Source organism: Grampus griseus, assembly GCF_964374135.1.
Source record: "Grampus griseus genome assembly, chromosome: 3".
In the NCBI taxonomy this organism is placed as follows: domain Eukaryota; kingdom Metazoa; phylum Chordata; class Mammalia; order Artiodactyla; family Delphinidae; genus Grampus; species Grampus griseus.
In genome coordinates, this window is record NC_139019.1 from 70,339,764 (window position 1) to 70,356,866 (window position 17,103).

Sequence of the window (17,103 nt, forward strand, 5' to 3'; positions counted from 1 at the left end):
TTAAGTTCTATATTAACCTCGAGTTTTAAATCCTAGCACAAGGGCAGGCATCACAATCACACATCTCATGCTGACAATTACTCTAGAACTTATTAGGTATGAATCAGTAATTGAAATTAGAATTAGAAATTGAGAAAAGGAACATTCATTAAATACAGCTCCATACAATTTATATTCCTTATAAAGAAATAAGGAAAATCTATTTACAGAAACATGAAAGTAATTCAAGCAATTTTTATTGAGCATTTTCTACATGCCAAACATTGTGCCGACCAATACTGACTGAGCGTTCTCCACATCAGACATTGGTGCTGGGTGTTCGGGCTTCTACTACATGTAAATATATATCTCCCTTATTCATGTCTCATCCTCATGGCTAGAGGAAAAACAGTCATTTAATTCCTTAAAGCTCCAAAGGAATTTCCTTCATTTGAATCAAAATGTATTCCTTGGCTAATAATGTTATATTTCCAGTCATGTGTAATGACCTGAACTGTATTTTTATCCAGAGTTGGGTGAATTCAGTTTTTGTTTTCTGACCAATCCTTCTTCTAGACTGAGCAAGAAAAATAACAGTAGATGTTGACCCAATCAAGAGGAATATGAAATGAAACCTACCATATTGGTTATTTCTTATCTTGTACTCAGAGAAAGCTGATCATGGCATTACGTCCCTCCCCCTTTCCATCTGGCCGCTGGCAGGCTCCCATGGTGCTGTAAGGCTTCCTTTAAATGTCAACTTCTTCTATGAAGCTTTCATTGTCACATTCAGATAACACTCATTCCTCCTTCGTTGTTATCCTCTAGAGCTTTTTACAAACCTTTATTATGAGACTTATTCTAATATTACAGAGTTGATTGGTTGTTTGAGTCTGCCTCTCCTGCTGGCTTTTTGAGCTCCCTGAAAACCCCACCTCTGGCCTCACAAAGACTGACCAATGGATACTCAATGAACGAATGGATTATGGAATGGAAATACTCTATTTTAAACCGAATGTCTCAATAAAATTTTCTGCTAAAAGTAGATAATTTTTAAACTTGTCTTTTTGACCATTTATTGTTTTACTTTTCTTGAAGAAAGAAAAAAATAATTCAAAAAGTTCAGAGGAAAGTGGTCTTTATTCCTTGCCCTGATGACTCATCATGAAGGACAGAAAAGTGTGAAGGTAAAAACTGAATTTTGCAATCACAGGATACAGAGGTAAAGGGGGGAGGATCTAAGAATTCAGATGACTGCATTCATTAAGCAAAAATTTACTGAACTTTCTGATGAGATCAGATTTTTAAAGAACATGTATTTGGCAACGTATTTGATGAAATCCTCATCACAATATTATATATTTGAGATTAGCTAGTAGTAATGTAGATGATTTAAATATGAATTAATTAATTGGTGTTAAGTTTAAGGACAGTCTCTTGCAAAGGGCCACAGAGTTCAAGAGTAACTTTCCTGTCCCAGGCACCATTTTTATTAGTGGTGTAGATGAAGATGTAGCCTGCATGCTTATCAGATCCACACACTACACAAATCTGGGTGATAACCCAGTAGATTGTAGAGTCTTTATACATACATAGCTCACTCTACAGAAAGCTGGGTCACAAACGAAAAGAAACAGAGGTAATATTAAAGTCTTCATTCGTATTTAAAAAAAAACAGAATTACATAATCTCAGGTTGGAGGAAAACTAACATGATAGCTGTTTTTGGGAAAAGGATCTAAAGTTATAGTGTTCGACAGTGAGAACTAATTATCCTAATGATCTCTTAGTTAGTCAGCACTAACTAATCTTTGGAACTATGTTCAGCTCTGAGAATTTTAAGAAGACACTGAGTGACACCGACAAAATTAGAGCATCTATAGGATGGCAAACAGGTCGATGTAGGGTCTGAGAATAATTTTGCAGGAGAAATCATTGAGGGAACCTGGAATGTTTAACCCAGAAAAACAGAGTTAAAAGAGAAATGCCAAACACTTTCCAAGATCTGCAGACTTCGTGGCCATGTGAAGAGGCAGATGAGTTATTCTGTTTTGTTCTATAGAGCAGAGTTAGAAAGCATTGCTGAAAATCATAAAGAGGTTCAAAACAGGGGGAAACCTAGTGATGAGAACTGTCCAAGAGTGGATCTAGTCCCACGAAGTAAGAAGCAGTTCATTCCTGAACATGTTCACGTAGGGCTGCATATCAAGGAAGGTCTAGAGGGCATTCCTGAATTCAACAGGAAGCTGGACTAGACACCTTTAAAAGATTTATTCCAGATTTAAATGTTCAGATTCTATGCCTACGTAGCACAGACCTTTGGGTAAAGAGGAAGATTACAGTGAATGGAATACAGTTTATAACAAGAATCTATTTCTGCAATTTCATTCTGTAGAATGTCTTAGGTTTTGGTTACTCAATCTCATCAATATGTTACCATAGTCATTCTAATTTTAATATTCCAAGAAATAAAACTGGATCACTTCCTTTTTGTAGTTAGAAGAGATATAAAAGACTGTAAAGAATTGGAGTAGACAATATTAAATTAGGTATAGTGCTGAAAATGCACAGAAAAACAACTGTTCAGATTGATAAAATAGCAAATTCACATTAAAATATTTTAAAAGAGGCAATATATATGCATCATCACTGGGGCTCTGTACTGTGGAAGCAAAAACATGGGAATTGAAAATCAAGTCTAAGCTCTGCCATGTATGAGCCATGTGTCCTTGGGCTCGGGTAAATTGTTTAACTTACCCGTACCCCAGTTTCCTCACCTGTAGAGTGGAGGTAATGACAGGTATCTTACAGAGTTATGATGAGAGTTAAACTAAGGAACACACAAGTGTAAGTGACTTGTTGACTGTGAAACACTATACAAGGTAGGTAGTATTTTCTTTATGATGCACCAGGCTCAGTCACTTCTTGTTACGTACTGTAAAAGATTGCTCTCTCAACTAAACCTCAAGCTTCCCTTGAAAGCCCGGAACATCTCCTGTCTGCTCTTGTAACCTGAAGTCCCAGAACAATACTTGGCTAAATATTCGTTGAATGAATGAATGGATAGATGGATGGAATAATTACTCATTTTTTTTGGCAATCAAAACTGAATGGCTAAAAATGAATTTCTATGCACGCTCAAATTATGTTAATAAGAAGTTTGCCACTGAGAGAGGAAAATTTCACACAGTTATTTTTCTTTTTTGTCACATTAACTTATAGTAAAAATGTACATTTAGTAAAAATGAATAGGAGAAAAACTGGATTGCGTCAAATTTTGTGTGTGGGTTTGTTGGTGAAATTGGAGCATATCGTATTTTTTATAATTGTTTTTAGATAAGAGTGTTGACTTTATTTGGTGACTTTTTTCTAAGAAGTTTTCAAAGACTTTCTAAGCTATCTTGCTCCATTTGACAGCATCTCTTTTAACTTATTATTGGGCACCGTTTATCATCCCCATTTCTCAGATGATACTGTAAACAAAGGCATGAACTGCCTTATCCACACTCCCAAAACTAGTCGCTGATGAACTAGGAATAGAACCCTCTTCACACAAAATCCATCTTTCTTTCCATTAGTCAGTGTTCCTTCCCTCTTTTAGACAACTGTGCATTTCAGGGGCTGAAGGTCAGTACAGCATGGACCCCTCCAACCACTCATCAAGCACTGTACAGGTACACTAAGAACTGTCAGCAATTCTGATGAGCACAGCAGGGTAGTGTACAACTTATTCATTAGTATAAGGACAGCTTTCTAGGTTAAAATAAAACAAATAATACTAATAATACTAAAATTGAGAAGAAGTTGGTTTCTAGGTTCTGACAATAAACCAAAGCTCCTTTTGTGTGGACTCTGCAGCTACCTCTGCCCTCAGACCTCCAGACATTCCCACTAAAGCCAGTGAGAACCACATGCATGCACTAGTGGGCACACACTAGTTCTATATTTATGGATGTTTACTTAAATTTCACAGAATGAGGGGCATTTTGGTTGGTAGCAAATACAAGCCTGTTTACAGCCAGAATAAAAAAAGGTGGGTCTCTGATTTACACACAGTCAATGTAAATAACAAGTTCTAAAACAGAGGACAAGTCCTGTATCATTTCCTACAGGGCACAGAAATTAGTTAGACTACTGTGTAACAGAAAGGGCATTTAATCATGAGTCTCCACACCACACGCAGGCCTCTGTTCACCCTCCCAATCCTGGCTCCATTCATAAAGTCACCTCAGGAGAACTTTCCTACCATATTTTAACGGTAGGAGTCCTTGCACCTTACAGGAAAGAATAAATGAAAGAAAAAGACCTTTGGAAACAGCAGCTATTCACATCTCTGAGAATAACTGAGGCCTAACTCTAAATGACTTCAGATGCATTACTAAGGGAAGCAAGGATACTTTTACCTATGGGTCTCCAATACTTCATCCCACCAATCAGAATTCTTTCAGCCTGATCTTATTGAATTTATCAGTGAGTCTGCTCAGTGAGTGGGGAAACTTTTTACTCGTTTCTTTAAATCGTAAAGTAGTATTAGTTTCATAATTTTAGAATGCGTTTGGGACTAATATACCTAGCTAATTGTATTTTCAAAGTTTTGAGGTTTTATCAGGGTTTTTTTCGTCCAAATAGAGTCACGAGGAATACAACTGTAATCCTATGGAAATAGTTTAGATCCAGCCCTCCTCACCCACAGCCTAAAGAATCTCCCAGTTTCCTCCTAGTTAAGGAAAAGGAGTGACTAATGAGGGACAAGATGGGCAGTTCACGGATACAATGCGCTCTCTAATCCAGAGTCGCTAGGTCTTCCTATGTGTTTAAAGGGTTAGGGATGGAGTCAAGAGTCTGCAACGACAATCTTTAATTGAAAAAAAGGGAAATGCCCTCTTAAATGCTCTTTTTCTTCCCCTGGCTTGTTCCTGACAGTAAGTAATGGTGCAACTGTTCTAAAGTATTCCTCTTCAATTTTATTTTGTTTAATTCAGTCTGTCATTAGAAAGGCTTGCGAGCTTTAGGCTTGATGATTACTCTCGGTGGGAGGAAGTAGTGCCACTGCAGACTTGTGTTCTAGACAAGCGCTCCTTTATACAATGACGGGGCCTGCCACCATAAATGAAAGGCTCTTTAAAGAGCAGTGAGGGACTCTTTTAAGCAGACTGCTACCATGTGCTTGTAACCCTCCAGCATAACTTGCGAGGATGAGACAGCAGTGTGTTCTGCTGCAAAGAGGACTATTGTCCTCGTTAGCCTTCAGCAAACTGAGCCGCATTTCACTGCAATGCAGTAGGATTTCCAAAGGGTTTCAAGCAGTAGTTCCTAAAATTCTGAATGCGATAGAAGGATTAAAATAGGGGGCTTAGCATGTGGAATTTAGGACTCTACCGACCCCTCACCCTAAGTCAACACCCCAAACACCCAAATAAGACTTTAAATCTTGTGCATTGCACACTATTTCGAGGAAACATAATAAAACAATGGGTTAGATTACAGTTAAATAACAACGCATATTAATAAACTTGAGCGTCTTAACAAATTCAAAGTCTGGGTTTTAAAACTTGTCATAGCTGATTTCTGATATATTTATGTACATGAGGAAAAGGTAGATGATGAGTTATAATTATTAAATTTAGGATTTAAAACATTTTATTGTGGTTCATTTTTAAGCCTAAGAATGTTTTGGATTTTAAAAAGAGAAGACTATATATAACACAATATGTTTTAAATTTTTTTATACATGCTGTTGAGGTTTGCTTGGTTTGTTAAGGGGCTGATTTACATTCTAAATCCAGTCTGCAGATGCAGTCATAAAATAAATACTTGTTTCTCTATACCTCATGTACATGAAATATATAATTTGAGTCTGAAAAGAATCAAATAAACCAGATTAATATTTTGGGGGCAAAAACATGTTTACTAGTTTAACAAAGCCAAAATGTACCTAAGGTAAAGGTCAAAGACTACTTCATTCCCTGCTGAGCAAATGCTCAGGAAGCACATTTGTCTATGTTTCCTGTCATAACAGGAAGAGTGTAACTTCTTCCTTTCCACAATGGCTTCAGTTTTACCTCCTAACTCCAATATTTTCTCCCTCAGGGCCTTCCAAATCAATCCTTGCAAGACAGAAGGCAGGAGGCGGTCTCCGTTGTAGTTTCCAAACAGTTACATTTGTTGAAATGTTACTTAAATGTTAGTGATTTCTTAAGCTAAACTGTTCCAACTTAAAATTAAAAGTCAAATATCCAAACATTTAGATTGGTTCTCTTATTCCTATTAATGGTCCAACATATTTCAAAAGAAACACAAATACATATTCCATACTATGGAATTTCATTTACTTTAATTTAACTAACAATGTTGTCATTGTTTTGTTTTGTTTTGTTTCCAAACAAAGCCATTATTCTTGGCGGGGGCAGGAGTTCCAATTGTGTTCAGTAAGACTACGTTGGGATGTCAACATTAAAAATACTCTTACTAAGAAGGAGCTCATTTTAAGTGAATAAATTACAATGTTAAAGGAAGTCTAGACTGCAAAGTACATGGCTTTTGAAACAATCAGCAACATGTTCTTTAATCTACAGTTTGGAAGAAACCTCTTGGTTTATGCGGTCTATTTATAATGTTAATATTTTTAGTGTTGGTTTCTCAGTAATACAATGTCATACAAAGTTCGGGCATTTGCAAAGCAAAAGGGGATTTGTAGCACACAGAATGGTGTGTGTATGCACTTACAGGTGGAAGGTGCCATTCCGTGTCAACTTGCTACACAAAATGACTGAGACACAATAAATATAAGCATTGGAATATTTCTAAATTACAGTTAATTAAATGGAAATTATGTGAAATACACAAATTAGAACTGAAACAACAAAAAGTCTTGAAGCCCTCAAGTTCAAGGAGGAGCTTCTATCTTAAATCCAGTGACAGAATTCAAGAGGAGATAGTTATGCTTTTCCTTGTGAACATTTTGGCCTCTCTTGGACTTCCTACTAAAGGAAAGCTAATGAATAGTTTGATGGCAGTTGAGACAATACCTTTTTGGCAGTAAAGGAACAGATCTAGCTGTGTAAGTACAAAATGTCCCACACATGACTGGGATTGACATATATACACTAATATGCATAAAATAGATAACTAATGAGAACCTGCTGCATAGCACAGGGAACTCTACTCAGTGCTCTGTGGTGACCTAATTGGGAAGAAAATCCAAAAAAGAGGGGATATATGTATACATATGGCTGATTCACTGCCCTGTACAGCAGAAACTAACACAACATTGTAAAGCAACTATATGCCAATTAAAAAAAAAGTCTCACACAACATGGGATGTACAGAAAGTATGCTGTGCACTATCTCTATGATTCAACTATAGAGTGGGGAAACCATTTCTGAATTGTTTTCAAATTGATAGGAACAGAAGAGAAAGGGATGGCTTGATGTCACAGCTGTTAAACATACATCTGAGTACTCTGGCTACTGCTTTCTTTGATTTGGAATCTCGCAAAAATACAGTTTGCCATTTTTCCCTTCTGGCTTTCTTTTTCAGTCTCTCACCAGTTAATTTCAACTCTCTAAAAAAAAAAATTTTCCCCTTGGTGATTTTAAGATTAACAAAAGAATGATTTAACTTATATGCACGGAGAACCTTTAAGTAGGCATGCACAGCATCAATATACCCTGCAATTCAGTTCTGAGATGCATTACTGTGTCCTAAAGTATTACTATGATACACCCTGCTTTTATTTATTTACTCATTTTATAAAATGAGTTTAATAAAAATTTTAATATGAGTATAGGGGAGGCAGTCAGCTGTAAAGAAATGATATTGAGGGAAAAGGAGTATAATGATCATTATCATGAGTTATTTGCAGGTTTACTTTGGATTTAGAGATTAAAAAACCCAACACTTTTGCACTGATTGAACTTTTTATTCACTTGACTTAAAGCAAGGTTCTAAATATCCACTGAATAACATGGATAACTATTCTACAGTATTTAAAGCAAAATTTCCTCTCAAATAATGTGCATTTGCTCGATATGCATACAAGCAAGTGACAAGTTTGGACGTTCTCTTTGTGGAGATGACAAAATAAAAGTGTGTCTGGATGGCTCTGTTCTTTAACTCATGGTTTAGAATTCATCAAAAACTTATTTTCTTGAAGCAATTTATTTGTATTTCTATATTATCCTCACATTTAAAGACTGAATCTATCTCAACTTCCACAAATTTTATATTCGGTTACTAGGTTGTAACTCTCAAGTTTAGAACTGTAATCAGTCCTTTTATTTATGGGTATTCTAGATACCACCTTGAAGGAATGTTACAGTAAAAATTCCATTGAAATTTTAGTTAAAATTCTAAGAAGAACGTAAAATAGAGGAAAACAGGGGAGAGTAAGGAGTAAAATCTGCTTCTTTTTAAAGAAGAGTCATTTGAGAAAATCAAGGCAACTCTTTATTTTTCAGTTTAGTTTAGAAAATATCAGATTTAGTTTAAAAACCTCAGTATGTAGAAACTGTCAGAGGCTGCATCTACACTGAACTATTTCTCCAGTTTTTTTTTTTCTGAGCCCATTTAAAATAATTTATAAGTCATGTAAAGAAACTGAGATAAGGACATAAGAAAAGGGAAAAAGTTAGAAAATTTAACAGCTATGACTAATCCCCTTTAGTCATAAGGGGATTCTCCTTTTCTATTAACAAGAGAATGCTGCTAATTGTCTTTAATTTGTGCTCCAGTTACTGCACTGATAATTACATGATATTTTGTTTGCTGGCAAAAACTGTTAGTGTGCCAGGTCTGACAGAAGAAAAGAACTTAAGACATTTAATAAACTCCTTTCTTTAACTTACTATATTAGGCCATAACTGTGTTATTCGGCAAATATTTTTCTCTGGTAGTTATTCAAATATTTAAATGTCTTTTTATAATAAGTCACACAAATAAATTCGGGTTTGCCTCTCCTATCCTTTCAAAGTGGGAAAGCTGAAAATTTTAAATACAAACACACAAGAAAACAGATTTAGGTTAAGCATGCCTAATTTTCATATATCTTTCTTCTTGATTTAACAGATTTCTAAGTATATTCTGTTTGCAAAAAGAGTCATATGAGGACAAAACTCATTTAAAAATATGGCTGTTTCAGAAGCACAGTAACAACTGGTACCATATGAAGGAGGGTAAGATTATTGCCTAACTGATGAAGGTAACTCACAAGTAAGAACCAAAAATGCAGATGGAGAGATTGAAATTGTAGTGTGAGAATAAGCTGGAAGCTAGAAGTGATTAAAAATAGTGATAAGTAGTTCAAAATAATTTGGTCAGTAACATACATTTGAAAATAAGTCCCACAAGCATAGAAATTGGGAAACTACTTCTCCCCATCCTCGTCACAAGCTATAAATGTTCTGTGTGATTTTCCTTCCTGTCCACAAGCCATCCTCTGCCATCATCTGGCTCTTGCTCTGAAATGATTCTCTTGCCCCTTGTTAGCTTCCAAAGGCTCCTTTGTGCCCCAGCTCTACTCTGTTCCACTCTTCCTTCCATCTTCCTGATACCCTTTTAAGGTAACACCCTATTGAAATGAAGGTTTCAGGTACCATTCTTTACTGTGCTACACAGCACACGTGTTGTTCTGATAGAAATCACATTAACTGTAATAGCTAATGGTGAGTCTTAACAGGAATAGCTGACAGGTAAAGTTATGGAGCATTTATTATATGTTAGGTGCCTTACATTTATCCCCCAATCTAATCATCTCAATGACCCAATGAAGGGGGTACTATTTTTTTTTTTTTTGGTACTATTTTTTAATCTCACCTCTACTGATGAGGGAAAACTCAGAGGGGTTAAGTCACTTGCTGGAGGGTCACACAGCTAGCAGGTGGCAGAACTAGGGCCAGAACAAGGTTTGTGTGTCTCTAAAAACCATGTTCTTCACCATGGTATTACACTGGATGCAGTATGATGTAACTGGGGAAAGCAATGACACACAACCATGCTCTTAGCCATTATATTATACAGAACGCAGAGTGACGCGATTGAGAAAAGCTTGTTTTGTTTTTGAATCTGAAAGATTTGGGCTTATGTCTTGGCCACCTCCTAGTATTAACTATCTGACTTCAAAGCTCTGTGTGATCTGGGCCCTCCCTAGCATCTAAACCTTTTCTCTCATCTCTCTAAAGTTATACACACCAGGCTCAAGCTCCATAGGCTTTCCTTAGACTCCTTAGCAAGCTCTTTACTTTCTCAGAAGCTTCGCAAACACTGTTCCCTCTGGAGTGTTGTCACCTGCCTAACTCTGAATCATCTTTTAGCTCCCATCTTTCAGCATTTCTTCAGGGAGGCCTTTCTCTCACCCGCAATCTAAATAAGGCACCTCCTGTTATTCCTTCATAGCATTTGGAGAGCTGCATTCATAGCACATGTGAACAGAATTTTTGTTATATATTTGCATATTTCATGTCTGGTTCCTCCCACCAGGCCAGGGGTCCACCAACTACGGCCCACAGGCCAATCATTCCTGCCCCCTGTTTTTGCCAGTAAAGTTTTATTCAAACACAGACACATTCATTTGTATACACATTGTCCTTTGCTGCTTTCACTAAGAGGGCAGAGACGAGTAGTTGAGACAGAGACTGCATGGCTCACAAGGCCAAAAGTATTTGCTATCTGGCCCTTTACAGAAACAGTTGGCTGACTTCTGTGGCAGACAATAAGCTGAATGAGATTCTTCTTGCTTACTGCTGAATACTTCATGTTGGGCACATTGCAAACAAGTGATATTTGTTGATTTAATAAATAAATGAGTTATTCAGCTGTAAATGGAATTACTAAAGATTAAATGGAGTAATATATATGTAGTTCTTGGAACACGTAGCTTCTTTTAAGTTATCTGAAAATTTCCGTAAGACAAATTGACAATTCATGATTTTATTTATTTTTACATACTAGCTTAAGAAATCTACCTCGTTTAGCTTAGAGATTGAGAAATAAGTAGTTTTCATAAACTTGGAGACTCTGGAAAATTTAAAAAACAAAAACAAAACTAGCTGTTACTTTTTTTCCTCCCCTAAACTACTTTATGTATACAATTGGAGTTTCTGATTTTTAGCTGTTGCTACTGCCATAATGAAAAATAAAGGGCAAAATTCAATTTAAACAGTCAGCCACTCTGTTTTACCACAGTTTTATTTCTCAATGATATACAACTTATCGCATCAGCTCTGTAATATTTCATTTCACACTTTAAGTCAGTATTTCTTATTCTGTAAAAACACACCCTGTGCTCTGTATAGCCAAATAAACACTTGCAATGGCAGGGCAGGCTTTTACCGCTTTTGAGAAAAGATGACAGTGAGCTATCGTGTGAGGTTCTGTTAGGGAGTCTACAGCGGGGAAGCTTCAAAAAGGGCAAAGCAGTTAATGTTTCTCTTTTCAACATGTGAACACATACTTTAAAGGGAGCCTAGGTTAGGGGTGTCTCCTCACTTTGTATGACATGCTGTTGCAGATTTGCTGGTGCTGGTTATCAGAAGTGACCTACATCTTTTTTTTTTTTTTTGCGGTATGCGGGTCTCTCACTGTTGTGGCCTTTCCCATTGCGGAGCACAGGCTCCAGACGCTCAGGCTCAGCGGCCATGGCTCACGGACCCAGCCGCTCCATGGCATGTGGGATCTTCCGGGACTGGGGCACGAACCTGTGTCCCCTGCATCGGCAGGCAGACTCTCAACCACTGCACCACCAGGGAAGCCCATGACCTACATCTTTTAGGCTCTCTCCCAAATGGCTCTTATGATCACTCTTACAGTAGAAGAGAGGCACGCATGACAAATATTTATAAGTAAGATGGCTGTTTAAGTTTGTCAATGGCCATGTAAAATAATCACTGAAATATATATTAAAACATGGAAGGCTTCAATTTTACCAATTCCATTTAAGAGTGTTGAATTAAAGGGCCAACTGAACCTAAAGACGAAGAAAAGACTACACAGATCCTAAATTCTATGGAATAAAACCAAGGAATTCATCTTCAGGATTAAAAAAAGTAAGAGTGACTAAGCTGAATTTAAATAAGTTTTCTTCTCTTAAAGTTATCATGACTTCTAACATGGGTGAGAGTAACAGCAATTGTAGGCGCAACTATATTTAAATTACGAAAAAACGTTCAATTGTTAGCTCAAAAGCATAGTGTTAACGTTCTCGCATGCCTGTGTAAGTTTTATATTCCTTTATAAAGCATAATGAAAGCTCATGAATTCAACCGCAAAAACTTTCTTTTGTCCTTGTAAGCAAAAGGAAGATACAATAAATTTCATGAACCCCCAAATTAACTGGCATTATTCATGAAGTGTAGATGCTAATTCATATAAAGTTTTGACTGCACCCCAAACAGGTGCTAGTCCAAACAGTAAGATCTAAATAGTCAGTGGTATATGATGTTCAATATTTCAGTTTTAAAATTTCAACCTATAAATCAATTAAAAAATACTGTGGTTTTATATTGACAGAATGATTGCTTTTTGGCTTGACCCGTAGCAATACACAATATGTAGGAAAACACTGAAGGAATCCATCGTAAATCTTAGCATTGTTCATCCTTTAGCTCAATTTTCAGCCAAACATAGTTCAAGTCATATGTACCTTAAGTGTAATAATTTAAAGGAGTATAAATCTGAAAATCTAAAAAGTTTCTTTACCTCTTAATGGCATACTGGCTTTGATGGCATAAATAACAACTTCTATTCGTTATAATTTACACATGTAGCAATAAAAAGTTTTAAAGCACGAATCAGTTCTAGTCTCACTAGAAGGGCCAAGAAGCTAGAAAGGCACAGTAGGGCAGAAAGAGTGTTGGGGGAAATTACAGTCCGGTGGGGCGTCTCTGAGGCTGTCCTCTTAGCTTTCCCCAGCGTAAATGAGCAACAGCCAAAACGCTCTCCTCCCCCGTGGTCAAGGAGTGTCTGTTCTGTAGGTTCCATTATCCATTTGCAATGGTTGGGATCTGGCAGTACTGTAATATCTCTCAGGAACCATTATTTGCTATTTAACATCAGGTTAAACATTTGTTATTTAACCATTAACATTTGCTATTTAACCATTATTTAACATTAGGATGCATACAGACCACCCGGCTATTCTTACTTCCCCTGACTAAATCCACTCTCTCCAAGGGTGAAGGAAAATAGAGTCAAATCACAGATATTCATAATATACAAGTCTTCACTGAAGAGAGCATTTGCATGTATAAAGTCTTTAGAATAGATTAATTGTATCATACAGATATCACTGGAGTTCTAGAAAAAAATGATAACATGTGCCTCTAGGTTTATAAAATTCAGGCTTTAAAGAAAATGCTATGAGTTAACTGATAGTTCTCGCTTCTGTGTTTGAAGAGACTAATATTTTGTTGTCAGCACAATGTTAAACGTTTTGGATGTATTTCAAAGTCTCTTTTACTGTGAATAGACTGGAAGCCATTTTGATACAGGATATTTAGTCTATATTATAAACCTCTAAATGGATGACCACAAAAGGCCTCGTTCCCATGAATATAAGAATATCTTTGCTTGATGATGCATGCAGTGGAGCAATATTATGCTTATTAACTCTTAATTATTAAGCTATTCATGTTACGCAAACGCAGTTCCATTTAAAATTCATGTTGAAGTAAAAAGTGAATAATCATCAATGTGTAAAGTATATTTCTTACAGATAGAGTGATTTTTTTTTCCCTTTACTATCAGCACTTAAACTGACCACATTTAATTCACTAAAACTTCTCTTAATGGATGTTTATAAGCTCAAAATGTTTTCAGTACACTTAACATACCTGGGGGGGAGTGTAATAAATGGCCCATGTAAGTAACAACACACACAGAAGTTTACCCCACTCACCTGTCTGTTACGTTCATCCATAATCCTCGTAATCTGAATCTTTTTTCTCCCCATAGTCCCCGTTTTTCTTCTCTCTCTCGTCCCTGAAATTATGTATTTTTTCCTTCCTTTTCTTTCTCTTTCCTGTTTCCTCCAAACAAATCTCCTTCTTCAGCACTTGCACTGCTCAGTTCCCAAATTCCTGCATTCGTTCCTGCTGAACAAAAAATAAAAATTAAGCACCACTTTCATATTCTAATTTTCTAAAAATAAAACTCTATGGAACTAATCAAATTAAATGAATGAAAATAAGCATCTGTTAAAAGTACATGGTATATCACATGTAGGAGCATACCAAGTAGGAATGGTTTGTTCTTATGATTAAAATAATCTTGTAAGTAATTTAACAAGTCATTTAAATGATGAAAACTATGCTTTAAAGCCCAACACTTGAAATGTATCTTTTGCAAAGAGTTTCTTACTATTTTTTTAATGAAACTAGGTGACTATTTTCACCCTTCTGTTATGAAAAATTACCTAAATCAGAGAGTTAATGAACCTTTATGTACCTGTGTATGCTAAGTAGGGCAGCTAATTCATTTCTGAAGGGAAAACAATCTCGTGTTTTGACAGCAGAGGTGATAACGTCCCTCGTTATGCAAATAGGATGGACTATCATGAAAGTGCTATTTGATATATGTAAATGTCAACGAATTTAAATCTAAATCCTTTAATCTTATTTTTTAAAAGTCACTGCTATGAGAACACTGTAAAAATAATGTGGGATATTTAATCTTACATAACAAGCAGCTATCAGCAGTGAAATCTTTTCCTTTTGAAAGCCCTTAAGCTATATCTTGAATACAAGAATCAAAAAAGATAATCATTCATAGAAAAGAAAGAAATGGTATGAAAATTAGAGTATTATTCCATTTATGACTATATTTCTTATAAGCCATCAGTTCCTTAAATTTAAATATTTTAAAAAGACACATCATCTCTCTTTGGGGAGCAAGATATAAAATTATAGAAGCTTGCCATATACTGGATATCTTTAGGCCATGAATTAAAATGAAAGAAGTGATCATCAACAATGTAAGATAAACCCAGAGAATCCAGTGTATTAAAAGTATGTATCTTTCTTTGTTTTAAATTATATCTGAAAATATTTGAATGAAAGTGAATTGCTGTGAAATGTGGAAGTTAACAAAAAGGCATTCCACAGTGGCTTCTTCATTTGCAAGCAATAGCTTCAATTATTCTATCCCGTCTTATGTCAAAGAATGCAACTACTTCACACATTGCTCAGAATTTCCCTGTTTACTTTAGTTGGTGTCTGACAACCGACCTGATAAATTCCCACATGTATTATGTAATACTAAGCCATTGTCCTGGCTATTTAATAGATTATTTGGCTCCAATTCAAAGTTATTGGAACAGGAATTGGAACTGTTACACATTTGGTCTGATCACATCGGCTGTCTTTTGATTTCTTTAACTTAATTTCTAAATTCTTTATCACCTTGAGTAAATTTTTTAAATTTAAGTTTTCTGTGATTATCTAATTGCAGAAGCTATTATGATATAATTAGTTCTGGTGGATTACGTGCTGCTTAAATACTAAGACCATCCATTCTCTTTTGCCCAGTGCCTTCTATTAAACTGTAGCTCACTTCTGCCTCTGAGAATATATGTATGTTGAGTAGTATCACAACCACACAGTGCTCATCAAAACTATTACTCCAGCGGCAATTTTAAATGTTGGAAGTAGTTCAGAGTTTTAGAGTTATATAAATAACACACATTTGACAAATAGACAGGGAAAAATTAGCTGTAAGATATATTAAAAAAATCACATTAAAATATGAAAAATGCACAAAGCACAACTGCATATTCACTGTTGTCAAACACGGTCCATCTACCTATTTTTAGTGACGGTCTTAAATATCACTCAACTGGACAACTTTCCAGTGTTTCCTATAGTCTTACCTTAGAAGCAAGCAGCAAGATAGAATGGTATTTCCCATGCATGTGCAAGAACCCAAAGAGACAAACAGGCTTCCTCGATCACAGAAAAGCCAACCCATGAATCCACAGCAAATGCATATGGGACAATTTCCTTTCTTTCATTGAGCTGAGGCCGTGGCACTATCGGCTTACAGGACTATGCCTGCCTAAGCGCTTACTCACTTTAAGGTGGAAGGTCAGGGTGAACAGATTAGAGTGTGGAAGAGGCGGGGAAGAAGAAAACTTCTGCGGATCCTGATTTCAAAATACAACTAACCAAACGAGTAGAGAAACATCCCTGGAGAAAAGTCTCCTTGGAAAGACAGAGTTCTTGATGAATCAAACTTAGAAGAGTTCCTCCATCTCACCACCCCATATTTCACAACTTTGAAACGAGGGACGCGTCTTAAAAAGAGCAGAGCAAGGATTTTCTTTTTTAATTCTTAAAACATTACGGGAAGTATTTTGCCAGAAAGAACTGATACGTGTCAATATGTATATATATAAAATAATCGATTAAAGATGACATTTTGAAATATGCAAGGTAATGTAGAGAGATGTAAGTTTAAATTTCAATAAAATTAAAACATTTTCTTATTTCCCATAAAAATGGATATTTCTTGAAGTGTGCTGCCTTTTGAACATTTCTGAAATGCAAAATTTGATATGATTAAGTACATATGCAGAGTAAGATATGGTGAGGATGAGACTGTTTGCATGAAGTAAAACGTGCCTTAGAACATTCTGCTTAGAACGTTAGATTATGGGTCAGCAGGTTTCAAGGCTGTCAGTAAAAATTCAGAGTTAGGAAGGTCAACAACAGCTCAGTAGCTGTTTTCTTAGCATAACTATTTTTCTAACCTGATTTTTATGCAAAAATTATATTGTAAGGTTGGTTTCAAGTATTAATTTGTAGGAGGCCTAGAGGGGCTGAAAAGAGATTATATAACTTCAGTAATCTGAAAAATTGTTTTGTATGTATATGAAGAAAAGAATATAATAGCTAAACTGCACATAGTAGAATTTGAGTTACCCTGAGAACTTTCATGTATGTACAATCAACCATAAGCTTAAAGTAATTCCAGCAGCCTTACCGCTACTTCTTTCCACATGAAAGAAGAATTCTTGGAAAATGACAGAGTTACAGAGAAACAATCAGTAATTTAAAAAAAAAGAAAAGAAAAACAAATACTCTACCATAGTTACACTCTATAGAGCTACAGTCTTCTGCGTTTTTTCTTTTTGCC

At 35.9% G+C, this 17,103-nt stretch overlaps 1 protein-coding gene across 13 annotated transcripts in view; it reads right to left on the bottom strand.

Moving 5' to 3' along the window:
* The window catches only part of MEF2C (myocyte enhancer factor 2C), a 169,475-nt gene that overhangs the window by 80,718 nt on the left and 71,654 nt on the right, over positions 1–17,103 (bottom strand). For 9 of the 13 annotated variants that reach the window (XR_014296445.1, XM_082649820.1, XM_082649818.1 and 6 more), the window contains one exon: positions 13,871–14,066. Coding sequence is in view for 12 of the 13 variants with exons in the window: in XM_082649820.1 (XP_082505946.1) it covers positions 13,871–13,924 (54 nt within the window). In the remaining variant the exon portion in view is untranslated. The remainder of the gene's footprint in view (positions 1–13,870; positions 14,067–17,103) is intronic. The other 4 variants (XM_082649823.1, XM_082649824.1, XM_082649827.1 and 1 more) reach the window with 1 other exon arrangement.